The sequence below is a fragment of the Balaenoptera borealis genome (assembly GCF_965194805.1).
Source record: "Balaenoptera borealis genome assembly, chromosome: 6".
Lineage (NCBI taxonomy): Eukaryota > Metazoa > Chordata > Mammalia > Artiodactyla > Balaenopteridae > Balaenoptera > Balaenoptera borealis.
The window spans coordinates 89175626-89196986 of NC_138863.1; the positions used below are offsets into that span (position 1 = coordinate 89175626).

A 21361-nucleotide genomic window follows, 5' to 3' on the forward strand; every position below is an offset into this window, starting at 1 on the left:
TTTGTTTTCAAAGCTTCTTCTATTTCTCCCTACTCAGGCCTGGTCCAGGATTAAAAACTAGTGGGGGAAAAGTTGTAGACATGATTTTCTTGGGTTGTGGAGAGAGCCACCATCTTCCCTCATGGAGAGTATTCACTAATTATCAGCCCAATAATTGTTTTTTGTTGAATCTCTCTCCTTTGTGGATCTAGAGTCATGTGATGGGCTAAGAGTGGCAGCATTAGTTTTATTCACCTCTTAGCAGTTCCTATGGTGATGTTTCTGAAGTTTAGATTGTCAGCTAAAACTACATTAAAACAGAAAGTCTTACATTTTGTCTTGGAATTGCAACAATTCTTGTATTTTAAAATCAGAATCAGGTGTACAAAAATTCAAAGAATAAAAACACATTTATATGTTATTTTAATAAATACAAATAAACCTAAGTTTTTCAAGTTTCTTTTACATTTTGGATTGAAAGAAATTGTTCCTTTAGTGACAGAAAATTACATAATAATACTTTTAAATAAATGGATTTTGACCTCAAGCACTTTATTCCACTTACTAAGCCTATAAATATTTTCATAAGCCTATTAAAATAAATTTATTTTCAGATCCTTTTGAAGCATTCATCATCTTTTCTATTCGCCATGAGATCAGAAGGATTGATCTTCATAAAAGAGACTATAGTTTACTTGTTCCTGGATTGAGAAACACAATAGCACTTGATTTTCACTTCAATCAAAGTTTACTTTATTGGACAGATGTTGTAGAAGACAGAATATACCGGGGCAAGCTTTCTGAAAGTGGAGGTACATCTATTACAATGTTGACTTAATGTTCAGATTGATTTCTAACTGAAAATTCCAGAAAAATATGCTGTAATCAGAAGGAATTTTGATTAATCTTTGGCCTTTGGTTCTTCATCTTCTCCCTCATATGTGTAAAGCCAGGGATGTGAAGTATATGTGTGAAGATAGGGGAGGGAAGTGGTGAAGGCCTGTACTGTTCACACCATTTTCAAGTTGTGAACTTTGTCACGTATATTCGGTGAAGAAATTTATTTACAAGAAAAAAAAGCATTGTCTCCTACATACTAGTAGTCATATTTTTGTCAGTTAACATAGCTTGTTTTTTATTTGGTTTTCACCTTTCACCATAATTCAAAGAAATAATGAATTATTACAAAGATTACAAATATGAGCTAAATATTTTTTTCCCATGATTTGACATCTCTTTTCTCCAATCTAGGCCATTCTTTAGTAGCAAGGCCTTGAGATAAATATATGTAATAATTCTCTTGAAAATTTTAGATCTGTGTAGCATTCCGAAGGCCAGGTATTTCTATCACCATTTAAATTCCTCCTTAAATCACCTATACAATTTTGGAAAAATATAGTATTTGAACACACTATATAATTATGATCTGTGAGTTTGTGTCCTGTGTCATATTGCAAGATACTGACTTCAAATGATGGATTTAGATCCATGACTTTAGATGGTTAACTGTTCAAAAAACCACACTATTAAAAAGTCTAACAAAAGCACTGACAATGTCATAAATTATAAAGAGCTATCCTATTAGAAAAAGGATTGTTTTTTAAATATATATATATTTAATTCCAAAATAAATTAAGGAATGGATAAATAAGAACAGTGCTGGGTATTACCAAATTGCTTATTTTTATTTAGACCACACTACTGCCTTCTTCTTTTATTTGCAAACATCTTATATCCTGCAAGTCTTATGGCTTGCAGGATATAACATGCAAGCCATAAAACTTGGCTTATGGTGTGGAGGTGGGTGATTTGGGGCTTTTGTTAAGGTTAAATGCAGCAAGAGTGATCTTATCAGGCATGCTTCAAAAAAAGAGTGGGTGCTGACTAGCTATGATGCATGTTGCCCCAGGTGGACTTTTTCTTTTTATTCTACCCCTGAAGATCAACGTTTGAATTAAATTGCACCAATTTTAACCAGCACATCATTATTATTTCCAAAATCCCTTGTTCTGACTAAAAAGTCAGAAGCACGAAATAACTTTTTTGCAACCTAAACATTGTTATTAGCCTCAGAGTTGTTTAAAAATTCTGTTATACTGTCACTGAAAGGATTTAAGAGATTAAAAAACTCTGCTGGGAAAGATCAGTGATTCTAAATTTGGGGCCTTCTTAGTTTCCTCTGTGCCAGGTAACACTTTTGCACTGTATCTCTCAAGGTTAATATAATGTTAAATACTTCATATTGCTAATAAGTAGGCCTTTTCCTTTGCGCTTAACAGGTTCCTTGAATGGGTGCAAGTGTTGGTTTCTCTTTTTTTGTAGGTGTCAGTGCTATTGAAGTGATTGTGGAGCATGGCCTGGCTACCCCAGAAGGACTAACAGTTGACTGGATAGCAGGCAACATATACTGGATAGACAGCAATCTGGACCAAATCGAAGTGGCCAAACTAGATGGTTCCTTGAGAACTACACTCATAGCAGGAGCTATGGAACACCCCAGGGCCATCGCTTTGGACCCAAGATATGGGTAAAGAAGTTTGCCTTTCACAGATTCACTTTGGCATAAAAAATAATCTTTCAAATTAATACTGAATTCAATTATCTCATAAATTATGAGTCATAGTGCTTATTTTATGCATGTAAATATGTGTGTGTATATACTTGTGCATAGTTGTGTATGTATGTGTGTGTTTATATGTACACATACAATTATATACATACATAATTTGTGTGTGTATATATATCTATATAGATATAGATATATCTCAACCAGTTTTAGTTTGTTACCATGAATTTTGTTATAGGATTGCTTACATAGGTACTTTTAGAGGATAGAACTTTTTTTTTCTAAATATGGGCATTACACCCTTTTGGAAGCTATTGTAACTCTATTTTGAAGCAATAATTTAATGAATTTCTTTTTGACCTGCCAAAGAGATGCTGTAATTGTTTCTAAGGGTTGCAAACCGTGGACCAGTCTTTGGTCCAAACAGTCACAGATGTTAACCACCTCACCCTTTATTTGTATTGATATTTGTATATACTTGGAGTTAGTTTGAAAGAAAATTAGAATAAGCTTGCAAGAGTCCAGTATTGAGATGCTAACTTTTGGGATATTTGAAAGACAAGACACATGATTCTGGAAAACAAGGTCAAATGTATAATTCAGGTTATTGCCCCCACTGTTTCCCTGTGTTCCTTTCTGAAAGAGCAGAAGAGAGACAGTGGATTTGGAGCTAGAAAACAAGGGTTCCAGAGCTGCTCAGTCATTTATCCTCTGGGAAATCTACTCACGTGTATTATCTTCCCTTAGATTTCAGTTTTCTCTTTTGTAAATCAGGGATAATAATTTCTTTATAATTAGGTTGTTTTGAGGAGCTGGGAAAATGTAGAAGATCATATATAACTCATCTACATGAGAATGCTTTGCTATTGCTGTTAATTGTTTATTTATTTGGTATTTATTTTGTTAATCCCAAATCATTGTCAAGTCTAAAGGATGGTAGAAAGGAAATTTTTTTTTGGCTCTGTACCTTTAAGTAATACAAAATCTAGGGAGGACCAAGGCGAGGGGGGAGTCAGCCAGGAGGGACTTTAATGAGATGTAGAAGAGAGAAAAGGGAGCCTTGTGTTTAAGTCAGCTTCCTGGCCCACACTCTCTGCTTTGTGTACTGGTTTATGCCCAAGACCCAGAAATCAATAGATTGGGAAGTCTGTTTGTTTTCCTTTTACTCAATTCAGATACAGAAATTAAAGGGATAAGGCAGCTTGTCTAGAGCAAGGCTCCGAACTGGCAACTCTCATTGCTGTGTTTGTTTTATCTTCCACAGAGTTTGACATTTATTTGAATTAGTTGCCAAAATTTAAAATATTGAAAGATTTTGCATACAACTCTGGATTTCTGGCTTCTTTCAAAAAAGTAGGGAGATCCGGCCACAATCAACAGAGCGGCAATTGTATCTTTTTTTTTTTTTTTTTAACATCTTTATTGGAGTATAATTGCTTTACAGTGGTGTGTTAGTTTCTGCTTTATAACAAAGTGAATCAGCTATACATATACATACATCCCCATATCCCCTCCCTCTTGCATCTCCCTCCCACCCTCCCTACCCCACGCCTCTAGGTGGTTACAAATCACTGAACTGATCTCCCTGTGCTATGCGGCTGCTTCCCATTAGCTATCTATTTTACATTTGGTAGTGTATATAAGTCCATGCCACTATGGAGAACAGTATGGAGGTTCCTTAAAATACTAAAAATAGAACTACCATATGACCCAGCAATCCCACTACTGGGCATATACCCTGAGAAAACCATAGTTCAAAAAGACACATGCACCCCAATGTTCATTGCAGCTCTATTTACAATAGCCAGAACATGGAAGCAACCTAAGTGTCCATCGACAGATGAATGGAAAAGAAGATGTGGCACATATATACAATGAGATATTACTCAGCCATAAAAAGAAATGAAATTGAGTTATTTGTAGTGACGTGGATGGACCTAGAGACTGTCATACAGAGTGAAGTAAGGCAGTTGTATCTTTTAGCCTGGAGGTATGTCCTCCAGTTTACATGGTTTACGCTTTGCCCATTTCACTCATTACCTCCTGTAATAACAGTTCACTAGGAAGAGGTCATCTGTGTCTAATGAGAAATTCCCTTTTTCAAACAGACTCTCCCTGAGGTTACGAGTAGATTGCCAATCTTGACCCTTTACTTCCCACAGAGGTCCATCATCAACAGAGGTTTTTACCCTCAGTGTAACAGCTACTGGTGTGAACTTTTCACCTATTTGACCTATCTACGTTGTACTAGCACCTTATCTGCATGAGGAACTTTCTGTATAAGGGAAAGTGGTATTTTGGAGAAAGTTGTAATTTTAGCAAGTATACCAACATGGTAGGAGAACTGCTTCCCAAAAAAACAAACGGCACACAGAGAGTAAAAACAAATAAATAAAACAGGTGTATAAAAATTTTGAAAATAGTCTGATCAAGCAAAGCAGTAGATCTGGGAATTGAAGCTTCTTTTCCTGTAGCTTGGAACTGACAATGCTTAGAATAAACTTATTTATCTCAGCTTGTTTGGGGAATAGCCAACCTGAGAAGAGAAAAAGAAAACAGAAATGCAAAAGACACGCAACCCACAAATGCTATTTAAATGAAAATATCAGGCACTATTTCAGTGATATAAGGGGATTTCCAGAAGTAAAATGTTCTCTAAGAGTTGAAAGTTAGTATAGAAAGCTAGTCTCTGAGGAGGGAAAACTTGATAATGCTCCTGAGAAAGTTGATGTCCTCCATTGCTACTATGAAATTGTGAGGCTAATTAAGATAATTACAGTGGTAATAATTTTATTTAATGGGTGAAGAAATAACACTTGTAAAATTGTTTCTGGTGTAAATGACCAAAGTTCAAATGGCAGTACCAATTCACTAACTCTAGGAATAAATTAAAAGTTTGACAGGTTTTGGTATCATATGATATGATAGAATTTTTATTATTAAAAATTATTTTATAAAGGATTGACAATGGTTAAATATGAGGTTCATGTAAATACCTTTAGAGCCCAGTTGTAAATTTAAATTTAAAATTAGCAATTAAATTTTTTAAATGTAGTGCAAATATTAAAATTTATTTTCAGGTTTATGGGATATTTTGGTGAAAAGTTCATAGACATTTTTAAACATTGGACCTTTCATAAAGTAGGCTGAGAGACTAGTAAAAATAAGTATTTCCCTATTTCTCACATTATTGATGAAATAGGTAAAAAAGCTGTGAATCAAAATTATAGGAGCTCCAAAGACATTTAAACAGTTTTTGAAAATTTTTATTTTAGGATAAACCCACTGGATAATTTTTCGAGAAATGTGGTTTGTGTAAATGCTATTACCTTTCCTACTAGATCATAAGCTTTCTGATGGCAGAGTTGCTTCCATGTCTATGAAATCCTTCACTGCCCTTGATATATATAATTGTGCTCAAAGTGCTTGTTCAATAAATTAATGCATATGAATAGCCCTTTAATTTACATGAAACTTACTGGAACTCAAGGATACACCTTAAAGAGTGAAGTATACAGTAAAATACAATAATGGGCAATACTATCATCTTCTTTGACAATAATGAATGAAAGAAAAAGTTTGCAACCAGCCACTTTGTTCCCTCAGCACAGCTGAGATAAAAAGCAGGCTATAACATTAACCCCATAAAACACGTTTACATCACATGATCTTCTGAAGCAGTCAAGGTCTTTGTGACCTTTTTTTACAAATCTCAAAAAAGAAATGTTTTAATCAATACTTTGCTTCCTCAACATAGAATCCACAGACCTTCATTTTACATTATAAGACATGTTTGCTATCATGTCACATTCCTTCAGTATTCTGGGTTTTGACCCAGTGTCCCAAGTGACAAGTTATTCCAAGATGCTAAATTGGGAATCTTAGGGAGGAGCTATTTTTCTTTCATTCCATTTTAAAGGAATACACTTATTGCTGAGGTGACCTGAAAGAGTACATGAATCTCCTCTAAACATCAAGCTTATTATTAGGGAGTAACAAGCACCAGGGAGTTCAGAATCTACAGGGTACTCACTTCAGTTCTTGAACTTTCATTGCTTTTATGCTCCTGTAACTGCATGGTGTCTTCCTGCTTCTTTGCTGATATTTAGTTTTCATTTGTCGTAATAAATGGACTCTGCTATAACCATTGCAGTTGGTGAAAGCAGATATAGTAATTGTGAAGACTAGTGAGACATCTAAATAAAATTTTAATTTTATCTGGGAGCATTTCTAAATGAAACTAATAACATTGTTGGTTTCAGAAGGCCTAAAGATTATAGATAAGTAACCTCTTTTTTTTGCCAAGATCCTTTATTTTCACCTTCTGCACCTTGACCTGATAGATTATAATAGCTCTTTCATGCCCGTAATGGTACAAGTTGTTCATGGTCCATTTACCCTATTTAATCCTGATACAGACTAACCTGTGAATGCAGGAACTATAGAACCAGTAGACTGTAGTCTCTTTTTTAAAAGCAATCATGGTTGAACATTTCCATAAGTCCTGTAAGAAGGGATATCCAGTCTTTGTATACTTGAAGAAATAATGCAGTCATTGAAATGCTAATACATTTTAACCATAAAAAGAAAGTAATAAGGGAAAAATGATTCTTTTAAAATACCACATTGTAAAGTGTACAAAAGAGTGCCTAGAATTTTATGAAACAATGATCCTTGAAATCAACTTTTAAAATTGATTGTTAACTGACTATTGTCAAGGTTAAGAACATTTTTAGGGGAACTAATTCTAGCACATGTATTTTATAAAAAGTGTTGGAAATTTCCCACCTAAATTAACAAAAGATAGGACTCTAGTGACCACTGCAGAAGAAACAGCTTAATGCTGCTATGTTTAGTGAAGAAATGAAGGGACCGCTTATTTTATAATTCCTCAGAGTGTCCCAAGCCATACATTCTTGTCCACTGGAAACATGCATTTGAAAGTCTACAGTGTCTGTTTCTGGTAAACCTACATATAGAGCATGCAGAATTGCAGGGTTACTTATATGCATGTTGGGAATTGCTGCAACCACATAAGGCAGAAGAAGGTAGAAAGTTAAAAGAGAGACACCAATTCTCTATTTGTTATACAGGCAAAAGACAGTGTTTCAGAAGTCTTTGGGTCATCAATCCAGAGTGTGGAGTACAATGTTCTCTAGATCTAGTGGGATCTTATCCACACATACTCAGACTACCTATGACTCTCAAATTCACTGTGTTTGTCTTCAGGGATTATTTTTCCTAATCTTTTTCAAACTTGGAAATCTCTCTACTTTACCTTGTTTGTCAAGATATCATCATAAATTTAATCGATGCTAGGTTGGTCTTGTTTCTTCAAATAACCTTAATTTTTTAATGTTACGTTTAAAGGGAAGCTGATAAGTAACAACCTGGTGTCAGTGAAAAGTTGTGTGCATCCAAAATTAAATTTGAAGTGAGACACGTAATTCATTTCATATTCATCATTTTCAAGAAAGGCATTCAACTACTTAACCAAATAGCCTACCAGCTTTATATTAATTAACCTTTGTTTTATTTTTTATTTAATTAGAACAGATTACATATGTGATAACTTAGAAGCAATATATAGTACTGATATTTCCAGATAATTAGCACTTTCTCATACAAAACAATCCTATTCTTAAACTTTAGTCTTTTCAGAAAAAAATTCCCAACAATAAGATTTTATAAATGTTCTCTGGTACATTTTTAAAAATTATCTATTTACTTAATTTTGGGTTAGTTACACTTTTAAACTTTTATTTTAGAAATTTTTAAATATACAAAATAAAAGGAATTGTAAAATAAATTCCCTCGTATCTATCACCCAGCTTCAACAATTATAAATACATTGTCCTCTGATATATTAATGTTCATCTTTATCCTTCCCCAACAGTTTATGTAACTTATTCAAATATTTGGTGGTTAAACGATGAATGATTTAGATATTGTTTTTGTGGATATACTCCCACCACCAGAGCTATGGAAACTCCTAAAGATGCTAATGAAACAAAAACTTTTTTTTTTAAATATAAGCTCATTTTATAAGAGATATTCTGTGAGATAAACCTATTCTATGACCTACTCCTCTGAATTTTTTTCTCATGGCTTTGACTCATGCTTACTTTATAAAACTAATCTACCTTCACATACATGCTGTTGTAACATTTAAACATTGACATTAGTATTAATTCTCATTCTTTCTCTCCCTCTGTGTGTGTGTGTGTGTGTGTGTGTGTGTGTGTGTGTGTCTGTGTCTGTCTGTCTGTCTGTCTCTCTCTCTCTCCATTTCTTTAATAGTTTGGAATGACTTTGAATTTTGCCTTTAAAAGAATATTCTCTCTGAATATGTGTGTGGATGCTTGTGTAAACACAAATGTTTCTATGTGCTAGCCATTCTGTGTGCTAAATTGTTTACATCCATTACCTCATCAAATACTCCGATCAGTGGTACTATTAGAGTTTTTATTTACAGATGAGCAAACAGAGGCTGAGATTAAGTACGCTGGAGTCAGTGACAGATCGAAAATTTGATTCCAAGCTTGTCTGATGCAAAAACATATGCATTGCCACCATTCAACGCTGACACAATTATTTAATGACATTTTTTTGAAGGTCTAGTACTTAAGTTGTATGGGAACCTGCTCATCAAGAAGGTCAATATCTTCTTGACCACACATGCCTTTAGCACACATACTTATTAAATTTATTCTATAATGTTTTGTATTGTCTTCTAATCATTTCATATTTGTAATTCCCATATCCTATAAGAGATTATATACCTCTCAAAAACTGAAGTCATAATGAATACTTAGTTTACATTACTCCACATTTCCTTAAATGGATATAATAAATTTTTTAAAAGAGAAGAAAGTTTGAATTGAATTTTGTTCCAGAGGATTGTTTCATTTTTCCAAGATATCTACCAAATTCATATACCTAAGGATCATTCATAGTAATGGAAGAATTGCAAAATAGCAAGGCTATATACAATTACAATGAAAACAAATTTATTTTTACCAGTAACTTTACCACTTCTGACCAAAATGTTGTCAGAACTGATAATAGGAAAATTTGTTGGACTGTCACTGTCTCTCCAGTTCTTTGCATTTTCCCTCCCCAAGTCTCCATGCTGTCCATTGGGTTGGTTCTACTACCAAGGTAGAGAAGGCAACTACCATTTATTGATTACCAACCATGTTCCTACTCCAGTACCAAATGCTTTCCCTTTGTTATTTTATTTAGTGACATGATATTAAAGAGTTAGATGTTAAAAGCATGAGAACAGAAGTTAAGCTATCCAGTTTCCCAATTCCATCTGCCACTTGCTGGCCATGTAACCTGGTCAAGTAATTTAACTTCTCTAAGCTTGTTTTCTCATCTGTAAAACATGGATAACTTTAGCCATGGTCTCATGGTGGATTAAATGAGATAATCTATATAAAGCTCTGAAAATAGTATTTAACGTATAGTAAGCACTCAAACATTAGCTAGTTGTAATAATTGTGGAATTGTTGTGTAACTATATTATAATACTATAGAAACATGCATCAGCAGTTTAGGCCACAGTCAATGAAACATAAACTATCTATTACCTAATAGCCTTAGAAATCAAATGCACAACATGAAACATTTGATGCCTATCGTGTGGAACTGTTTATACACCATGAATTTGTAGAGTTACAAGTAGTATTTAGTAAAAAATAAATTGTATTATAACACCTGCATGTTTGTATAAATCAAAATATATGATATCCTTCTGTTTCCCCTCTGTATCCTCTGTCATATGATCTGTTCCAGTCATGTGAATCTAAATATCATCTCCATGCAGAATACTTTCAAATTCATGTCTCCAACTCTGCCACCTTCACTGAACTTCACCTTGGTGTACCACACAGGTTCCTGGAAATCTCCTTTTTTATGTCTTAACATCTCAAGATCCAAAAATTCAAAACTAAACTTTCAATTGCTATCCACACCCATGCACACTCAATTCCCAGCTATTAAAATCTGTTTCTCTTCCATTTTCCCCATTTCACTTAATAGATTCCCTGCCCACCCTCTGCCTGTCCTTACTCTGAGTATGCCAAAACAAGAAACTGACAGTCATCCATGCTTCTGTTCTCTACTTCATTCCCTACATCCAATTATCATTTAGTCCTGGCACTTAGTTCTACCTCCAAAATATTCCTTGAATCCATTCACTTCACTGCTATTACCATATCCCAAACCACTACCGTCTTTGCCTGGTCCTTTAAAATAACCACCTGATGTACCCATTCTCCTGCCTCTCTATAATCCACTTGTATATGACATCATGTTTCTCCCCTGCTTAAATGTGCTTCTTATTCCCTTGGAATAAAATCCCAAATAATTACTTTACCCTGCAAGATCCATAAGATCACCCTCTTCAACCTCACCTTCTTCCCCTTTCCTCCTCACTGCCCCGTTTCTGATACATTGGCCTTATTTCTGTTCCTCAGTCACCCACTTTTTTCCCCCATTAGGGCTTTTGTATCTGCTGTTTATTTTTCATGTCCTCCTCTTTATACTGCTCTCCTCATTTCTCAGATTCAGTGTAAATATTACCTCCTCAAAGTGCTTTCTTTTCCTGATTACCTTCTCTAAGTAGATCACGCACATGCTATTCTCTATCATAAGAAAATTATTCTTGAACATATTTCAGCTGCTGTAATTTTATATTCATGTGTTTATTTAGTCTCCCCCACTGGACTCTAAGCCCTGTGAGGGTAGATAATGCATCTGTTTCTCTTGTGATTGTTTACCTAGACAGTGCCTAGCATGTCATAGACACTCCATAAATATTTGTGAAATGAATGACTGAAACAAGAGCATTCTTTCCTTTTCTTCAGAATTCTTTTCTGGACAGATTGGGATGCCAACTTTCCTCGCATTGAATCTGCCTCCATGAGTGGTGCTGGGAGAAAAACCATCTACAAAGACATGAAAACAGGGGCTTGGCCTAATGGACTCACTGTGGACCACTTTGAAAAAAGGATAGTTTGGACAGATGCCAGGTTTAGAAAATGATTTTTTCTTTATTTTCTGTTACCTTCCTCAGATAATGTTTACAAAATAAAAATTGTTCTCATGTGCACGTATCATGTATACACACATTGACATCAGTGGTGATTTTTGTTTGTTTTCCTTATGATGGCTTTTTTTAATGTTTCTACAAATCAGATACAGGCCCATAAAATATTTTTTATGCAAATTTTTTGTCATTTATCTAAATAGTATAAGCACATCACTGGACTCTTTGAATGAGTTTTGATATACTACTGATGCGTTTCCTTTTCTGTAGGTCAGATGCCATTTATTCAGCCCTGTATGATGGAACAGGCATGATAGAAATCATCCGAGGTCATGAATACCTTTCTCATCCCTTCGCTGTGTCTCTATATGGGAGTGATGTCTATTGGACGGACTGGAGGACCAACACATTGTCAAAAGCCAATAAGTGGACAGGGCAGAATGTCAGTGTGATTCAGAAAACTAGTGCACAGCCATTTGACCTTCAGATATACCATCCCAGTCGTCAGCCACAGGGTAAGTGCTTGTTATGAATTAACCACCAGAAATATTTTTACCTTAATCATATAATATTCAAACTGTAAAATAACTTTTGTAAGTTAACAGTTATTAATATTTTATGTATTGTATGATGGAAGTGGTGCCAGCCTTTATTTTAATTAGCTCAGAATTTTTTTCTTTGCTTTTTATTTATTTTACACACAAATAGAGAAATCTTAGAAATTAAGTGTTTTAACCCAAGTCCCCCAATTTTTAGTCACTGCTATTGCATCAGTAAAAGATACTGTGGGAAGCTGTGGAATGTCTTCCGATTTGGAGTCTATTACCTAAATATGATCAGTAAATTAAAGGAAGACACCAAGGACACATTTATGTTGGCCCCCAAATGGTCACTGTGCAGTATATTGGGAAGAGAGGGAATAGTGTATAATAAAGGATAAACCATCTGCTTTGAGCTTTTCTATTTTAAGAGAATTCAGTTCATATGGACATGTGTGTTACCTATCCACATGTATTCCACATTTTGGTCAATAGTAATCTCTACCTTGGTTTTGTGATTTCATTTCCTCCACTCAATCCTTGTCAGAGTTAATTCTAAGCCTCACATTTCTTTTTCTTTCTTTTTTGTTTTTTTATCCCCAGGGTACCATGGCCATTCGGTGTAACATCAGCTCATTCTTTTATACCTCTTACCTGACTCTTCCTCATCATGATATATGTCATAACATATGGAAATCTCATTCCAATGCAAATAATGTACCCATTATCATTAGCATATTTTTGTTTGAGACTTATGATACTCAAATGACAAGCTCTTTCTCAAAGAGGATACTTTTTCTCCTTTTCTCCCTCTTTCAGTGTAGAGTAAGCAGATCTTCCACTTCCTTGGCATTTCTGGTCTTATGGACCACACTTCAAGACTTATTTTAAATTCATGTGGTATTGTCTTATTTTAGACTTGATTAAAAATACTCACCTCTGTGGTTGAAAAATTCTATGTCTGTCCTGTGCCTTTCTTCAATATTTGGCCTTAATTCTCCCTTGAAACTATTTCTCCTACCAAAATGTCCTCATTGCTAAAATTTTCTGTGCTCTCTCTCTGACTTACTCTGATTAAATCTAGTTATCTTTCCAGAAACTAGAAATTTCTCACTTTTAATTTTCTTATGTAATTGATCCTTCTTTGTCACATGGGATTTTCTACACACCCTAAATTATGTGAGCAGTCACGTTAATCCTTTCCTATTACCCTTAGCTCCTCTACTCCTTTCATCCTACAGACCTGCAAAGCATGAGGACATTAAAGGGAGAAAACAGCTTAGTCATTTTTGTGCCTAATAGGTATTCAATAAATATACTGGATGTAACTAAATTGAAATAAGGCAAGAAATCATGATTCTGACCAGAATATGCCACTAGTACAATAAAGAAGATACTCTTCTCTAAGACATAGAGATTGCCAACAAACACATGAAAGGATGGTCAACATCACTAATCATTAGAGAAATTCAAATCAAAACCACAATGAGGTATCACCTCACACCGGTCAGAATGGCCATCATCAAAAAAATCTACAAACAATAAGTGCTAGAGAGGGTGTGGAGAAAAGGGAACCCCCTTGCACTGTTGGTGGGAATGTAAACTGATACAGCCACCATGGAGAACAGTATGGAGGTTCCTTAAAAAAACTAAAAATAGAGCTACCATATGACCCAGCAAGCCCACTACTGGGCATATACCCTGAAAAAACCATAATTCAAAAAGACAAATGCACCCCAATGTTCATTGCAGCACTATTTACAAAAGCCAGGACATGGAAGCAACCTAAGTGTCCATTGACAGATGAATGGATAAAGAAGATGTGGCACATATATACAATGGAATATTACTCGGCCATAAAAAGAAATGAAATTGAGTTATTTGTAGTGAGGTGGATGGACCTAGAGACTGTCATACAGAGTGAAGTAAGTCAGAAAGAGAAAAACAAATACAGTATGCCAACATATATATGGAATAAAAAAAAAAAGGTTCTGATGAACCTAGGGACAGGACAGGAATAAAAGTGCAGATGTAGAGAATGGACTTGAGGACACAGGGAGGGGGAAGGGTAAGCTGGGACGAAGTGAAAGAATAGCACTGACATATATACACTACCAAATGTAGAATAGATAGCTAGTGGAAGCAGCTGCATAGCACAGGGAGATCAGCTTGGTGCTTTGTGACCACCTAGAGGGGTGAGATAGGGAGGGTGGGAGGGAGATGCAAGAGGGAGGGGATATGGGGATATACGTATGCATATAGCTGAATCACTTTGTTATACAGCAGAAACTAACACAACATTGTAAAGCAATTATACTCCAATAAAGATGTTAAAAAAGAAAAACAAAAAAAGGAAAAAAAAAAGAAATATAATCAAAATAATAAATGTAAAAGAGGAGCTCTTCATGGAAAAAAAAAAAGATATTCTTCTCTAAAACCTTACATCAGTATGGAGGAGTATCTAGTCATAAACACTTATGGGATTGGTTTTAATTGTTATAAATGCAAAAATGTGTACTTATATGGTTTTGTACCCACATTTTTCTGTCTTTTGTGGGAACTTTAATTTTTATGTTTGGAAAAATTTAAATGAATTGGACCATGAAAAATGGCCTGGGTCTATGTATTATATTTTTCCCTCCCTCAAAATAGAATCATTGTATTTCATTTAATAACTGTCTGATTTACACATGTTGTTATGATCCCTAGCAAATTCATAGAAAGGGAAGAAACATGATACTTCCGAGCTTTTCTGACAATTTCATATATATAGAAAGGAAGTGAGACATTCAGTGTAACTCATTTGGTTGAGGGGAGATTTTCTTGACATCTTTACTTAAAAGATGATTTATATGTGACTTCTCCACTTCGCATAAAATAAGGAAGTTTTTACTATATGGATCTAATGTAACATATTTTCCCAGAATTCAGGGCAGATATTCTAGTCTCTAGTCTACTAGAGAGAATGCCACCTATGATGAGAACTTGCTATTTCCTAAAGGAAATTCAGTCAGTTTCCAAATTTGAGAATGATCAGAGAACATTCTACTTTTCCCCATTGTAAGGATCACTGAGCATATAACAATCATTATCCATTTTGTTTATCTGCTTCAGTGAATTAATGCTTTCACTGCTGGGGGGTGTAGGTGGGAAGATGCAGAAATCTACTGAGTGTTTTATTCCCAAGGGTAGAATTACAATGAAAATGGTGACAAAGGTTCAGCTTTAACACAAGTACAATAATAGCCCCCTGTTTTCTGGTGAATAATCACGTGAGGTTCATGAAAACTGATACATTTTAAAAATACATGACGTTAGGTTTTATAAAATTGAAATGTACATGACGTTCGGTTTTATAAAATTGAAATGTATGTCTCACAAATTAAAGAAATAAAGGTTAAAAATATTCTTTGAAGTTATCTAATCCTCCAAGTAGGAAATTAATTAAAGTTTTAACACCAGTTTTCTTACAAGTAAGCGTTCGTTATATGCGTAAGTTTCCAGTTTGGTAATTGTACCCTTAGAATTTTTAAAAAAGAAAATCTAGTTTAGATTTTTTTTTGGTGTCTAATGTTGTTGTTGTATGGGATTAAGAAGAAATAAATCAAAGCATAAACATATGAAATAAAGGAGCACTAGTGGGTATTTTAAATCTAATTTTTTTTATGGTATAAGAACTTAGAGTTAATGGCATGGCCTTGAGAGTCCAGCTGCCTGGGTTCAAATCCTATCCCTATGATTTATTAGTTGTTTGATGCTGGGCAGTTTACTTAACCTCTCTGTGCCTCAGTTTCCTCATCTTGAGATAATAGTATTTACATCATAACATCTAGTAAACATGAGTTAATCATCATTTAATATAAGCATATCAAACATGAGTTATTATGTGAAAAGATCTTAGAATGGTGTCTCATACATAATCAGTGCTTTGTGTTTATATAAATATAAGTCAACTGTTAAAAAGTAACAGTTGTTGTGATCATATCATTTTCCTAGCCTCCTTTTGTTGAAATTTATGTTACATTACTGTTTTTAAGACAGTTTTGAACACATTTTCTCATATGTAAATAATTCATAATGGCCTTAATATCATACTTTTATAATCATATCAATTTTTATATGAAAAATGCCAATAAAAATGTGAAACACAATCTGAAGGAGAGCAATATGATTGATTTATCAAGAGAATCCAGGTGCAGTCCAATAAGTAGATTATCAAATCTCTTTTCTCTACATTCAGGTTACCATCTATCACCACTCCTCATACACTAGTGCATGACATAAAAATTATGGTTATGTTAGTAACAGGAATGTTTATGTAACATCATAAAATAATATTTGCTCATTACCAGTAAGTTATAGAATGTAGAAAAACAGGGAACAGAAAAAAAGTAAACCTATTTTTCCAGTTCCCAGAGCAACAAACATTTCCATGTTGTTTCTTCTGGTTATTTCAACAGAGGTATTGAATAACACAATAATAAACAAAATTTTCACTATCTGTTGATGAACTACTACGTGCCATTTAGGTTTTACTTTTTCTTCCTAATCATCAGAGCCATCAAACAAGGTAGTTATTCCCACTTTCTATGAGGAAGCTGCAGCTCAGGGAAGTAAAGTAACCTGACTCAGAGTAATAAATCTCATTGAAAGGCAGGCAGTACCAGGGTTTCAATGAGCGTGCCCAACTTCATAGTCCATGATTCATTCTTTGCTAAATTAAGAAAGCATTTGTATTCCTTCATATTTAATATCATGCTTTATTTTTAATTTTGTATCTTCCTTTTTACCCTTAGCATTAGCAACTCTCTTGCTATCATTGATGCCTTATCTCGTTTTTAATAACTACGTATTTTCACATCACATGTGACTATCAAAAATGTTCCCAATTATTTGTCTATTTTGGATACTTAGTTTGATTTTAGTTCATTTCTATTCTGTCACTAATAATTTTAAGGCATGTATCTATCCATAAATATCATTTTCCATATTTTATAGTCTTGGGTTTTATTGTTGCTGTTAGCAAGTTATATAACCTTTTGTAGTTGCCAGAAACAAATACATGAACATAAGCCCTTCCAAGAAGCAATAGCATCACTGAACCCCAATGAAAATTAGATCATTGTCTTTCTTATATTATTTCTATATTTATTTTTTAATCTACTTTCTTTGCAACTTGCAAACATACAATACAGTATTATTAACTATAATCATCATGCTGTATATTACATCTCCATGACTTATTTACTTTATAACTGGAGGTTAGTACATTTTGACCTTCTTCATCTATTTCAGTGGGCAAACTCTGCCTCCCCCCTGCCACTCACATCCATCTCCAGCAACCACCAATCTGTTAGTCTGTTCTGTTCTCTGTATCTATGAGCTTGGTGTTTTTGTTTTTGTTATTTAAATTCCACATATAAGTGATATCATACAGTATTTGCCTTTCTCCAGCTGACTTATATCACTTAGCATAATGCCTTCAAGGTTCATCCATGTTGCCAGAAATGGCAGGATTTCTGTCATTTTTATGAATAATATTACATCATACACAGACACACACACACATGCACGTCCCACATCTTCTGTATCCATTCCTCCATCAATGGACACTTAGCTTTTTTCCATCTCTTGGCTCTTGTAAATAATGTTGTAATGAACATAAGGGTGTATATATTCAAGTTGGTCTTTTCATTTTCTTTAGATAAATATCCAAAAGTAGAATTGCTAGATCATATGGTAGTTCTATTTTTAATTTTTTGAGGAACTTCCATGCTATTTTCCATAGTGATTGCACCAGTTAACATGCCCACCAACAGTGCACAAGGGTTCCCTTTTGTCCACATCCTCACCAACACTTGTTATTTCTTGTCATTTTTATAATAGCTATTCTGACAGGCGTGAGGTAGTATTTCATTGTGGCTTTGATTTTGCATTTCCCCGATGATTAGTGATGACAAGCACCTTTTCATATGCCTGTTGGCCATCTGTATGTCTTTCTTAGAAAAATGGCTATTCAGAGCCTCTGCCCATTTTTTAATCAGATTTTTGTCTGTTTGATATTGAGTTCTATGAGTTCTTTATATATTTTGGATATTAACCCCTTATCAGATATATGATTTGCTAATATTTTCTCCCCTTCAGTAGACTGCCCTTTTGTTTTGTTGATGGTTTCCTTTGCTGTGCAGAAGCTTTTTAGTTTGATGTAGTCCCATTTGTTTATTTTTACTTTTCTTGCCTTTGATTTTGGTGCCAAATCCAAATATTTCTAGTCATAGAAATGACACTTAGGATTTATGTATTAGCCATGAAGTTATGATATTAAAGTGAAGATGATATTAAAGAGGGGGAAATTGGAGGTCAGGCAGGTGGTTTGGATATATAATATCTCCTGTGCCAAAAAAGTAAAGCAAGAAAGTCTAGAGTAAAGTAGGAAGGACACAGAGTAATAGTTTTATTGTGACAGCAACCGTAGGGACTGAGGACAAAAATTTGAATATGAAATACTGGGAAATTCAGAACTAGAATTTTATATACATTGTATTATAATTTAGTATAATCACATTGTATCTCCATATGCTTTGGAAGATATATATTCACTCTGTTCCACTAATTGCACATAACTGGGCACTCTAACCTAAATTTTCTATTTTCTGTATCTGGTATATATTGGGAATATATAGCATGTAGTTGATACTTATGGCCATTTACTGAATAAATACATGGGGAGAATGTTGTTTCCTTAGCACAGAGGGAAGTTCCATAAATAAACATATTTGTTACTTTTTTAATGAGCAAGAACATCAAAATTGTAAGTTTCCCTTTAAAGTAAAAATGAATAATTTACATTTATGAAGCCATCTAGTCCAAATATATTTTTATCAGAAAAACACAGTTATTAATTGAATAAATTTTGAGTATATTAAAAAAACAACACAAAATCATCATAAAGGTTTTATGATAAACCCTTCTTGAGCCATATGTTAGTTTGTGTTTGGATAATGAGATCTGGTCTTGCATGATTAAGCACTAGTAAAAATGGTTTCATCATCATGACTTTGTAAAAATAAGAAAGGTACACACTTATATCATGTTTTATTTAGTGCTTTACAGGTATTACTCTCAATCTGCACAAAGATTTGCAGGAAAAATCTTTTTCTGAGAGGCTTTCTCACTTCAAAGCCACATAAATGTTTGTATAATTCAGATTTTATCTGCTTCACATTCATGGTTAACACCATAAGAACTATCTCAGTACTTAGAACATGTATGGTTATTTAATATTTTCCTAATTCTGTTTTAGTTACCCACGTAGATAATAAAATATTTGAGTAAAGGAGTATCATTTATTTATTTGTGTTAACTACAGAGTCTAGCTAAGCCCTTTATAAGAACAATATTAATAACTATAATAATATCACCTAATACACTAATTTTCATTGTAATTCCATGAAGATGATTATTAGCAATCCAGTTTTACAGATAAAGAACCTAAGGCAGAGAAGTTCTAGGTAATTTGTTCAAGGTCTAATAGCCACAGGATGATTGCCCAGTTATCTGACCTCAGGGAGCGTGACCCCAGAGTTCTTGCCTAAACCACTGTGCTCTAAAGGCAGAAGACTGAGTTCTTATTTTTTGAGATTCTCCTTGGAATTGTTATAGCAAATCTCCAGATGGCAGTAGAGAGTCAAGTGTTACTGACAACATTCACATGGGACAAACTAATTCTTAGCTTCTTGGAGTTTGTAGTCTAGAAGGAAAACAGACTAAATTAACAACTAGGATCAATCAATTATTATTATTATGGACATATTTTGAAAATAAGAGTATAGTAAATATATTTTAAAAAGTAACATCGTGTGGTCCTAAAAGGTCTTTGGGCTTAGCTTAATTCAGTTCCTTCCTCTGTCACTCTCTAGCCTTGTTACCTGAGGCAAATTAATTAACTTCTGGGTTCTTATTTCCTCATTTGCAGGTTACAGCAGCTAGAAGTAAGGAGGGAATAAATGGGAAACAAGATTGGGTTGGAATCAAACCATGGTGGGACTTAAAAACTCCCCTTACAAAGAAATTTCTATTTTTCTCCTTTAGGATAAGTGGTTCCAGGGATGTCAAACTTAAACGGGCATCAGAATTACCAGAGGGATCATGAACTCACATATTTATGGCCTCTACCCAAGATATTCTGATTCAGTTGGTCTGGGGTATGACTTGAGATTTTGCATCTTTAACAAATCCCATGGAATGCTGATGCTGCCTTAAGAACCACTGCCCTAAAGGAAGGAGAAAAACATTAAAAGTATTTGGTCAATGGAGTGAAAAGAGCAGATGTGCATGCTGAAACTTGACTTCATCTGTACAAGGGGCAGACTGGAGAGAGACACAGAACTACAGTAGGAGGCTGAAAGGATGCTACTTCAGTAGATCAGGAGATAGCTGATACCAGGACAGAGAGAATGGTAGAGTTGAGATATACTTAGAGGTGAAGTCAGTAAAACATAGTGATAGAGATTTGTGGAGTAGGGGAGTTTGGGGAGAAAAGGAAAATTTGGGATGTCTTTATTTTTCTGGTTTCTGTAATTGGTTTCACCATCAAAATGTGACATAGAGACCACATAAAGGAGAGGTCAGCAAATTTTTTCTGTGGAAGGCCAGATAGTAAGTGTTTGAGGCCCTGTGGGCCATATGGTTTTTGTTGAACTACTCAGCTTGGCTGAGGTAGTGTAACAGCAGTCATATGAAAATTGAATGAGCATCGCTGTGTTTCAATAACATTTTATTTATGGACAATGAAATGTAAATTTCATATAATTTTCATGTGTTATGAAATGTTATTTTTTATTTTTTTCCTACAATTTAAAAAAGTAACTCATGGACCAGTATTAGCCTGCAGGCCAAAGTTTACCAACACCTGATTTAAAGGATAAACTGAAAACTTACACTTTGGATATATGGAATTTTAGGTACCTCTGGGACATAGTTGAGTATTCAGGGTTATAAAGGCAAGAAGAGTTTGGGCTGGAGCTAGAGCTTTTGTAGTCACTCAACTGTAGGTTGAAGACAAGAAAACAAATGAGATTTCCTAAGAATAGTACAGAAACTGAGAAAAGGACAAGGACAGAACCCTGGAGAAAACTAACATTCAAGAGAAAGGCAAGAAGGATGCTGAGAAGACGGTGGCCAAGGGATTCCAGAACCAAAAGAGAGCACAGTCAAAAAAAG

The 21361-nt window shown here is 34.4% G+C and overlaps 1 protein-coding gene across 1 annotated transcript in view; it reads left to right on the plus strand.

Moving 5' to 3' along the window:
- Positions 1-21361, plus strand: part of LRP1B (LDL receptor related protein 1B) — a 1905856-nt gene that overhangs the window by 1227935 nt on the left and 656560 nt on the right. The window contains exons 25-28 of the mRNA XM_082395829.1: positions 594-791; positions 2302-2506; positions 11419-11583; positions 11871-12115. Coding sequence (XP_082251955.1) covers positions 594-791; positions 2302-2506; positions 11419-11583; positions 11871-12115 — 813 coding nt within the window. The remainder of the gene's footprint in view (positions 1-593; positions 792-2301; positions 2507-11418; positions 11584-11870; positions 12116-21361) is intronic.